The sequence below is a fragment of the Cydia pomonella genome, chromosome 10, assembly GCF_033807575.1.
Source record: "Cydia pomonella isolate Wapato2018A chromosome 10, ilCydPomo1, whole genome shotgun sequence".
NCBI lineage: Eukaryota > Metazoa > Arthropoda > Insecta > Lepidoptera > Tortricidae > Cydia > Cydia pomonella.
Genome location: NC_084712.1, coordinates 11,965,044 through 11,975,620, shown reverse-complemented (window position 1 = coordinate 11,975,620; position 10,577 = coordinate 11,965,044). Strand labels below are relative to the sequence as shown.

At 41.4% G+C, this 10,577-nt stretch overlaps 1 protein-coding gene across 1 annotated transcript; it reads right to left on the bottom strand.

The window, feature by feature from the left end:
• Positions 1–139: 139 nt before the first annotated feature.
• Positions 140–5,966, bottom strand: LOC133522109 (small ribosomal subunit protein uS2). Its single transcript, XM_061857321.1, has 7 exons — positions 5,868–5,966; positions 5,571–5,698; positions 5,155–5,388; positions 3,855–4,019; positions 3,082–3,243; positions 1,724–1,888; positions 140–288 (listed from the first exon to the last, which is right to left on the bottom strand). Exons 2-7 carry the CDS (start codon positions 5,667–5,669, stop codon positions 175–177), a joined length of 939 nt encoding a protein of 312 aa, XP_061713305.1. The 5' UTR covers positions 5,670–5,698; positions 5,868–5,966; the 3' UTR covers positions 140–174.
• Positions 5,967–10,577: the final 4,611 nt, after the last annotated feature.

Below are 10,577 nucleotides of genomic sequence, written 5' to 3'. Positions count from 1 at the left end.
AGGGTATATCCTTTTTTTTTCGGAAAGCAAGCCTATGGCTAAATAAGAATCAAAGAATACAATAGTCACTAAGATAAGCATTCAGCATCACTTTGTTGATAACTAATTTGTTGAAATGTGTAAAATAAAAGTGATTAGATATGTTTGAGTGAGTTTATTCATCCGATGAACCGTTTAGGACGCGGTCCAGTCCTGGCCGGAGCCGCCCCACGAGGGCGCGGCGGCCGGAGCCGGCGCCGCCGCCGCCGCCGCCGCCACCCCCGCGGGCGCCGCCCACTCGTCTTGTACCTGCAAATGCAAATAACATTAATCATTATAACATAACCAGATTCGTTTTTTTTTTGCTTTAGAGGTATGAATGCCAACATAGAATCATAAACAGTCCGAAACAAAAATTACTTAAAAATTCAATTTGCTTAAAATAATTAACAGTCCCCAAACTGTCAATAACTCAATTCAGAGTCCTTTTGCAAGTAATTATATTTATCCACCTGTAGTCTAAGGTTTGTTTTTGTCAACCTTAACTTTAAAATGACGAATCTATAAGGGTTCCATTTTTTGTCATTTGGCTACGGAACCCTAAAAACAGGAAAAGTTATGTTAACCTATCTAAACAATGTCAAAAAACTAAAGCACTGGTTTCTTAGGATAGTGGTGCCGTCATATAGCGGCCATACAGCGGTTGAATGACGTCAGTAAAACGTTATTGTCTGATGGCGCGGTTTCCTAGTGGGTGGTGATTGAAGGGACATTCTCTTTGCGTCCGTAATATTACGGATGAAGACATCACTATTGTAGGAAACCAGACCTTAATCCCCATGGTTTTCGACTTTATACATTTTATAAATAAATCCTTTCTAAAATGAGGATTCTAAGCAAGAGGAATTTTGTATATTGATATATATTGTATATAATACACATGGTTTTCAGTGGTGCTAAAATAAGGACGTTTTCGTACATTGATCCCATATTAAATAAATAAATAAATATTACCATATTGCTGTTCCGTTGGCATCATGGGCTAGACAACAATATAATTACATTGCTGTCCCGTTCGCAGTATCATTGACCACCGGCATCATGGGCTGGACAACAATATAATTACATTGCTGTCCCGTTCGCAGTGTGATTGACCGACGGCATCATGGACTGGACAACAATATAATTACATTGCTGTCCCGGTTGCAGTGTGATTGACCGACGGCATCATGGGCTAGACAACAATATAATTACATTGCTGTCCCGTTCGCAGTGTGATTGACCGACGACGGCATCATGGGCTAGACAACAATATAATTACATTGCTGTCCCGTTCGCAGTATCATTGACCGCCGGCATCATGGGCTGGACAACAATATAATTACATTGCTGTCCCGTTCGCAGTGTGATTGACCGACGGCATCATGGACTGGACAACAATATAATTACATTGCTGTCCCGGTCGCAGTGTGATTGACTGCCAGCATTGGGCTGGACAACAATATAATTAAGAGCGTGTGATACGAGATAGAAACAGGCGGGTCAAACGGGCGGGGTATGAAATTCTTCGTGCTTGGCATACTTTTACACCACGGAATATCATGTGTTACGTGATAATTTTTGTGTCATTTACTTTTGCTGGCCAACATAGTACCTTCTGATCTGGCAGTGAGGTCATAGCCATGACGAAAAAACTAGCGAGCATTTTAAGAGTTTTTGGTTAAAACTTGGAGTAAGTAGATACCTGAGCAGCCCAGTCCTCCTGCGCAGGCGCAGCGCCGAAGGCCGGCGCGGCGGCGGCGGCGGCGGCCGGAGCGCTGTCGTCGGCCCACGACGCCACCGGCTCCACCGTCTCCGCCCAGTCCTCGTGCGCCGGCGCCGGCACCTCGGGCTTGGCAGCCACAACAGCCTAGAAAAAAAACAATATAACATATCTGGCCAAACAAGGGAAACTACCATACCTACAAATAATAAATACTTAGAATTTAAGTCTCATGTCCCTTTTACAAAAGAGGATAAAGGAAAGTCTTTATGATATGATACATCTTAGAGTATACCAGTGGGCCTAGCCAAGGTGCCAATGCGTTAGCGCCATAGCGAATGAAACATTAATGTCTCTCTGTCGCACTAATATAGAAGAGTGATTGAGACATTACCGTTTCGTCCATTACGGCGCAAATGATTGGCATTTTGGCTAGATCCTGAGCAGAGAACAGGTATCTCTACGATTTTCTTTCCACTTGGCTTGGTGATCCCCTTCCCTCTTACTTACTGGCTCAAGGCTATGAGTTGTATACTAATAGTTTCAATGAATCAGACTTTTATGTTTAGACAAGCATTTATGCCTTAATTACTAAAACAGTAGTCTTGGAATAGTATTTTATGCAACCGTTGTTTAGGAGAGGTCTAAAAAGGCAAGTGGCGTGAGTAACAATTTGAGGCGAAGCCGAAAATTGTTAATAAAGACGCCAGGAGTATTTTTTGACTCAGTTAAACAAGGTTGCATACAATACTTTTTCTACGACCAAGCACTTACTTTGAAATAAAATTGTAAATTTAGCAAATATATTTTATGTCATCTAGTGGACAGTGGACTTACCCTACTTCCCTACGGTATCTACTATTTTAATTTAAATAGTATAATCTGAGATACTTTTGCTGGAGGATAAAAACAAACATTTCGTCTTCATCCATTTTAACTTGAAATACACCGTTTTTTAACACAAAAGTTAAGTTTTTATTCGACAACCACAATAACCACATTCAAGAAGTAGCAAAGTATGGAGGGCAAATGGGCGGGAAAATGAATAAACGAAATTTAAAAAAAAACATGTCTATGGTTCACTTATTTGTCAGAGATGACATTTAAAATAAGGTTGGCAACAATGTATTTCATACAATATGTTTTACGTGGTCATTACACGATGTATCGAAATCTGCCAAAAAGATACTGCGTGTATGCACAAATGCGGTTTTGGGGAATAGACTAAAGACTTGTCTTGACAACTATCAGGTAGGGTTTTAAAGATGTGTGCACGACCCTTTAAGTGACAAATAAAAGTACAGGAGTAGAAAAAAGTTATAACAGTACTAAAGACCCACCTGTTCCTTAGCCTGTTGCTCCTCCTTGTCGGTCTCTTCAGGGTCCCTGTAGAAGAAGAGATCCACCACAACATCCCAGCGCTGGTCGCGGGCCAGCACGCCGCGGAGGCGGAGCACCTCGCGCGCAAGCAGCCACCACATAAGACCAATGGAGTGGGATGACTGTAATTGCATAAAAAAATTATTTTATGGAATGTTCTTGTGTCAAATTAAGGTACTAAATGATTTATTAATACAGATAGTTCAAATCAAAGTACTGACCCCGCCCGACGTTGCTTAACTTTGGTGATTGGATGAGAACCTCGAGATTAGAAAGAAATATTTTTTTTTTTCTGCTTTTAGTATTTGTTGTTATAGCGGTTATCTGTAGAAATTTCAACTGACTAACTATCACGGTTCATGAGATACAGCCTGGTGACGGACGGACGGACGGACGGACAGCGGAGTCTCAGTAATAGAGTCCCGTTTGACCCTTTGGGTACCGAACCCTAAAAAATGCATGTTTAGGCGGGTCCACACAGAGCGAGCATACGCGCGAGGCAATTTCCACACACATAAACCAGCTAGTGTAGACGTGCCTCGGAAGAGGCGGTGCGCGCGTTTTCCGCGTACCGCTTCACCCGTGGCACGTCGACACTGGCCGGCTACACAAACGGGCACCAACCTAGACTGAATCTCCATTCAAATTCTAACTTCAAGTTATAACACAAAGGTTCAATTTTCAATATTCAACTGTGGGGTGAAATCGAATTTGTAAAATTATGATAACTTACCTTGGTGTTGCATGGGATAGCAATGTCAACAAATCGGAGAGGAGAGTCAGTGTTGCAGAAAGCAATGACCGGAATGTTGACATAGGAAGCCTCAGTGATGGGCTGGTGGTCCTGAGCAGGGTCCAGCACAATCAGGAGACGGGGCTCTCGGAAAGCAGCTTGGATCTGTAGAACATCATGACTTGTTAGACAAATTGTAAATAAATAAAAAATAGTAGACTATCATATGTTGAAGAATATCAGATAAAGTTTAATCAACCTGCTTAGCAGTCAGTGGTTCCTTAGTTATGTTATCATCATTTAGTAATGTGTCTGTTCACTTCACAATCTCACCAACATCATTAGCTACAGAGAAAAAATCTTACAAGAAACAAGCCTTATTGAGCTTACTGTGGAACTATCAATTTGTGTTATAATGTCCTGTAATATTTTTTTTATTATTATTTATTAATCAGGCAGGCAGTTGAAACAACTGATAGTTGCCTGTATCTGAGTGATCTTCACTTAAAATGTATTCTTTGCACTGGTTAACTATTTGTCTAGTTTGTTCTTAAACTGATTGACATTCAGTGCTGAGACCACATCTTCTGGTAGTTTGTTCCACGCTTTGACCACTCTGTTGCTGAGAAAATGTCTGCGGGGGTTGTTTTTAGACAGTTCAGATCTCAACTTATATTGGTGGCCTCACAGACGGGTGTTACTATTGCGCTTGTACAGGTCTTGAATTTATTTTTCTTTATTTATTTTATTTCTCTATAAATTCTACATTTTAGTTGTTGGAATTATAGCTTTCTGTCATTTTATTATATTTCAAATAGATGTGTCCCACTGTGGGAATATGCTATGCAAAAAATATTAGTGAAAATTAGTGACAGACCAATGTATTGATTTTGGCAGGTTTCAGCATAAAAATCATGTTTGGTCTGTCTAATAGGCGGGTCCACACAGAGCGAGCATATGCGCTCAGGCAAGGAAAATATACACACACTGCCTCGGCCGAAGCATGTCTACACTGGCTAGTTTTTGAGAGAGGAAATTGCCTCACATGTATGCTCGCTCTGTGTGGACCCGCGTAATCAAATGTTTTAATACCGTCCTATGTGAACATAGACACAATGAAATATATGAATATGAATGGAAAGTTAGTTAAGGTTAAGTTACTCTAGTTTTAGCAACAATCCGTTTTTAGTTGGCCACTAGTGAAAATTGGATATCATCCAAATCTATTTCTTACAACCCTCATTAACTGCCCGTCCCAACTCAGCAAGCCACTTTGCAGCAAATGTGGAACCCCGATTACCTGATTGGTGAAAGCACCAGGGGTGAAACGTCCAGCAATAGGGGTGGCGCCAGTGTGTGCCGCGAACTTCAGCACAGCACGCTGTCCGAAGGGACGGGAAGAGATGACGAACACGTCAGCAGGATTCTCGATGGCGACGACAGCGCGAGCAGCCAGCACCAGCTTCTCCCAGGTGCGTCGCAGGTTGATCACGTGGGTACCATCAGCACGGCGCTTGTACACGTATGTTTCCATCTTAAATACACAATAAAATATGAACTACCGGCACACGACTTTTTCCATCACATGTTTGGGTATTATATTTTCAGTTGGGAGAATAGATCGTCAGTATGCATCAGACAAGATATGGAACGGATTCTTATATCATCACGAAAAACCTCAAGATATACGAAATTGTAGGTTATGTAGCGGCTTACCTGGAAGTGAACATTGTCTGCCCCAAGGTGGGTGGTGGCAGCCAACATCTTGGTGACATCCTCCTCGTTGAGGGCCAATACATCTAATCCTCCCGACATCGTTGCGTTTATTAGAGTTACGACTAAACCTGAGAAAAGATTTCACACTTCAAAACAATGACACTTTTACTTGTATTTTGCAAAATAACACTCGAGCAAACATACAACATATATGGGCTTATAATTTTACACACATTTTCGTATCTAAAACTAGAGATTCCTGAAATAAATAATGATTTATAGAGAAAAATATCTTACGCGTGTAATGCCACTGGGAGCGAATGGACTTAAAAGAACTGTCAAACTTGACAGCTTGTGTATTTAGCCGACTTCGGTCCTAATTGGAGGTTGATTTTTATTTGTACTCATTGTATACAATATTTACTAAACAAATTTAACAATAATAAAAATAATCTCCATGTACCATTTTGGAAAATCCTGAGCGACTTAAAAAATACACGCCCGGTTCTGAAACGCATACCACGTGGTGCGCGCGTGTCCGTCGCTAGATTTCTCAGTGATACTATCAAATCTATAATTACAACCAACTCCATTCGCAGCTGGGAGAATTTACTTACTTTTTCGTTCCGAGTACTTCACATAAAACCAGATCAGAGCACAAAGTCACTAACAAAAATAATTAAAGATAACTGCTGCTGTGATGTTTCGCCTTACCCCGCCACGCAGGGTTTTAGACACTTAAGCGACAATGTGTTTAAAAAAGTCGAATCTAAAATCTCCGATGGTGACGTCAAAGGTGCCGCCCGCCTATTGTTTTCTGACGATGCAGTGGCCCCGGCCAATTCGGAAACCCTTACAGCCCTACATGCTAAACATCCACCCTCGGACATGAACCACCGCCTTCCTGATGCCCCACAACCTCACGATTCTACTCTAGTCGCTTCCACCGAGGATGTTTTTGGTGCCATAATGTCATTCCCAAATGGCTCTGCAGGAGGCCTTGACGGCATGTCACCACAGCACCTTAAAGACCTTCTGTACTGCGGCTGCGGTGACACCAAAGAAATTCTCTTGAGGGACTTGACTGCCCTTGTAAACTACATGTTGGCTGGTCAAGTCCCTCATGAGATTACTGGCACGCTGTACGGGGCCAATCTTTGTGCCTTAACTAAAAAAGACGGTGGTATTCGGCCAATTGCGGTTGGCACTACCTTGCGCCGTCTTGCTGCAAAAATTGCTTGTCGCTCCATCCTTACAGAAGCTAGTTCGGAACTACAGCCTGTGCAGCTCGGTTTTGGTTCCAAAAGCGGCTGTGAAGCCGCTGTCCATGCCGTGCGAACGTACATCGAGCACCAAGCGGGAGAGGTTCTTCTGAAGGTGGATGTCTCCAATGCTTTTAATTCAGTAGACAGGGGTGCCTTGTTGACTCAAATAAAAGAAAAAATTCCGGCTACCTTTAACTTTCTTTGGCAGTGTTACAGTTCTCCTTCAAAATTATTATACCAATCTAACCTTTTGGCATCTTCCGTAGGTTGTCAACAAGGCGACCCCCTCGGTCCAGCAATTTTCAGCCTCGCTATTCATCCCATAATCAAGAATCTAAATTCAAAATTAAATATTTGGTATCTAGACGATGGGACCCTTGGCGGTGAAGCGATTTCAGTTTTAAATGACTTAGAAAAATTAAGAACTGAATTCATAGCTATCGGCCTATCCCTCAACTTCTCGAAATGCGAACTCTTTGTAACAGAGTCCTGCCCAAACAAAGAACGCACATTGGAACAATTTAACCAACTTGCCCCCGGAATCAAAATTATTACAAAAGAAACGCTTCATCTTCTTGGCTGTCCCATCTTGGACCAATCTTTTGGAAATTTTATAAATACAAAAATTCAAAATTTCAAGGCATCTTCACATCGTTTGACTAAAATTAACATACATTCGGCTTATTGTATAATGAAACATTGTCTTTTTGTTCCAAAATTTACATACATACTTCGCGGATCACACTTTTGGAAACACCCCACTTTGATTTCAAATTTGGACAATTTAATTTTAGAAACTCTCACCACCGTCTTCAACATATCTTTTGAGGAAAGAACTTGGACCCAGGCTAGCCTGCCCGTTAGGTTGGGTGGCCTGGGCATCCGCAAAATTTCCAGCGTGGCGCTACCTGCTTTCTTGGCTTCGGTACACGTTGCTCAAAACCTTATCGGGAAAATTTTAGCCCCTTCCCTTGGGGTCCTGGAGGCTGCGCACTGTTCCGAGGCCAAGAACGTATGGTCACTAACAAGCCCCAACACAGACCCACCTGTCAACCCATGCTCGCAAAGGCAGTGGGACGAGCCTCTCTGTCGTCTAACATCGGAACAGCCTCCTAGAGACGGCACTAAGTCCAACAGATCGAGCTCGTCTCATTGCGACAGCGGAGTGGGAGTCGGGTCTGTGGTTGCAGGCACTTCCATCACCAACAATAGGAACTTTGCTGGACAACTCAACTTTCCGGTTGGCCACTTGCCTTAGAATAGGAGCATCAACAAACATGCCTCACCGATGCCAATGCGGCGTCATGGTAGACAACCTAGGCCACCACGGCCTCTCTTGCAGCCGAAGTGCTGGGAGGATACCTCGGCACGCCAGCATCAATGACGTCATCCGTAGGGCCTTTGTTAGTGCCAAGGTTCCGGCGCTCCTCGAGCCAAACGGCCTGGTCAGGGATGATGGCAAGAGGCCTGATGGAATGACGTTGGTGCCTTGGAGTATGGGACGGCCCCTTGTCTGGGATGCTACATGCGTAGATACCCTGGCACCGTCCCATATTCCAGGCACCAAAGTTGACGCTGGTGCGGCTGCATCCTCGGCCGAAAGCCTCAAGCGTCGCAAGTATGTCAACCTCGGCAGTAGTTACATATTTGCGGCGTTTGGGGTTGAAACCCTAGGGCCGTGGGGGCCTAGCGCGCGCCGCCTCTATAAGGAGTTAGCAAAACGCCTTATAGAGGCTTCGGGTGACCAGAGGGCTGGCCTGTACTTCGCCCAGCGGATAAGCATTGCTATCCAGAGGGGCAATGCAGCCAGCCTTCTGGGCACCCTGCCAAGCGGTCTCGATCTGGGACAATTTTTTTATTTATAAGTTTTTAATTTAAGTTTTTAATTGTTTTTCCACCCATTTGTGTTTTGTACAAAGCTCATATCACATAGCATGAAAATATGGGGAAAAGCGATACTTTACTCTTTGGTTGGAGAGACGACTAAGAGATGAGAGTAATATAACCAGACATAGAAGTTTTTGTGGCAAAATCAAGTGATTGACAAAATCAAATATCGAAATGTCTATTATCGATGTTACCTTAGCGTTATAGATATTTTTAACATTATATAAAAAGATAGCTACCGCGAAATACACAACACGTTCGATATCTTCTTTGATACACCTATTGGTATTTTTCTTATTTTTTGACACTGTATTCCACAGTACGTTTTTATTTTAAAATACTTAATGTATGTAATTATTAAATTATGGTCGGATTTGTAATTGTTTTGCATTCTTGAAATTTCCCGGTAAATTACATCAGCAAGTAGAATTTACAACTTTTAATTATGATGATCATAGGTTTCTATTATATACATTTATAAAACTTACTATTTACTATTTTATTTTTGTACTGGAATTTAAAAAAAAAACAACGAATTTATAAATAAAAGAAATGCATTGGCAAGTTGGACTACGGTCTAGAAAGCCACCGTCCTTAGACGTACATAATGGCCCATGATGGTCCACGATAAGCCATTGCCATTGACTACGGGGGCAATGGTATACAATAGCGGACGTTGTCCATCCTGGTCCGCAATAGGGTTGTTTCCAATTTTTTGAAACGCTTGTATTACGTTCTATATTAACTAAAAGTTGCCCTAAAATTCAACTTTTATACTAAAAACGGCTTTAAATATGTTAAATTAATAAAATATATTTTGACAGATGCTATCGCACCCAAGACGCTCTTTGAAAATTGTGTGACGTCACAGTTTACGGTTTGACACATAACATACATACACACGTAGAAGATACGAACTGTCAACTGACATTTGTCATTTGTTGTTTATCGTCTAACTGTCAACAATGTCAATCCGAGAGTTGTGACGTCATCAGAATCTTCAATGACGTTTCGAGTTTGGTCACGTGACGTGTGCCAAAAGATATTTTAAATTCAATATTTACAAAAATATGCTCATTACAGGTCCCCTAAAAGTAGTTTAACATATTCTTATAATCCAAAAGAATTTATTGGGATACAATTCTGCCCTAAAATTTGTAGAAGGAAACAACCCTATTGGGAAGTTGTCGGTTTTATTGGCATACTTCAGTTGCGGATTGCCAGACATGGCCTATCACTGGCCACTGTGTACTGGGTACATATAGTCTGTCAAGCCAATTCCGTCAGTCGAAAAAATCGGCAAATATAAAAAATGTAGGCGTTAAAAGCAGGGCTCGGAACCGGTTTATTTTTAAATCCCAAAATAGCCCAATATTTTTAATTATTTTATACTCTTTACGTAGGACTGGATCATGTGTTTAGGCAACAACTTCGCATTATTAGATAGTCCCATTTAAAATGAAATAATAAACCAAAGAACGAAAAAGAACGTAATAATACCGGTATTTTTTGTATGAAGAATAAACCGGTTCCGAGCCTTGGTTAAAAGGGTTATCGTCCTATGTAAAATTTAGATTTCGCGCCCTTTTTCTACTGACAAAGTTGTTTGTCAGACTATATCTATGGGACCCCTCCCTTGCCTGTAAATAAATGATGATTTGATAATATTTATATATTTTTTTTCATAATATATAATAATGAAGAAGTGAAATAATAATATGATAATATTGTTTGTATCTCTTTTAATGTTTCTAATGTAGCACTGGGCTAATATTTTGTTACGTGCTAGAAAATACTTACTTTATTCTTTACGCTATATAATTATTTTTTAGAGAGCTTTAGCTTATTGTAATCT

What these genes read in the sequence shown, in the direction of transcription:
- LOC133522109 (XM_061857321.1), bottom strand. Translation starts at nt 5,669, where the DNA reads ATGTCGGGAGGATTAGATGTATTGGCCCTCAACGAGGAGGATGTCACC. An exon ending in CTATCCCATGCAACACCAAG is followed by an intron (nt 3,244 to 3,854) that starts GTAAGTTATCAT and finishes ATGCAATTACAG; the next exon opens with TCATCCCACTCCATTGGTCT. An exon ending in AGGAGGACTGGGCTGCTCAG is followed by an intron (nt 289 to 1,723) that starts GTATCTACTTAC and finishes TTGCATTTGCAG; the next exon opens with GTACAAGACGAGTGGGCGGC.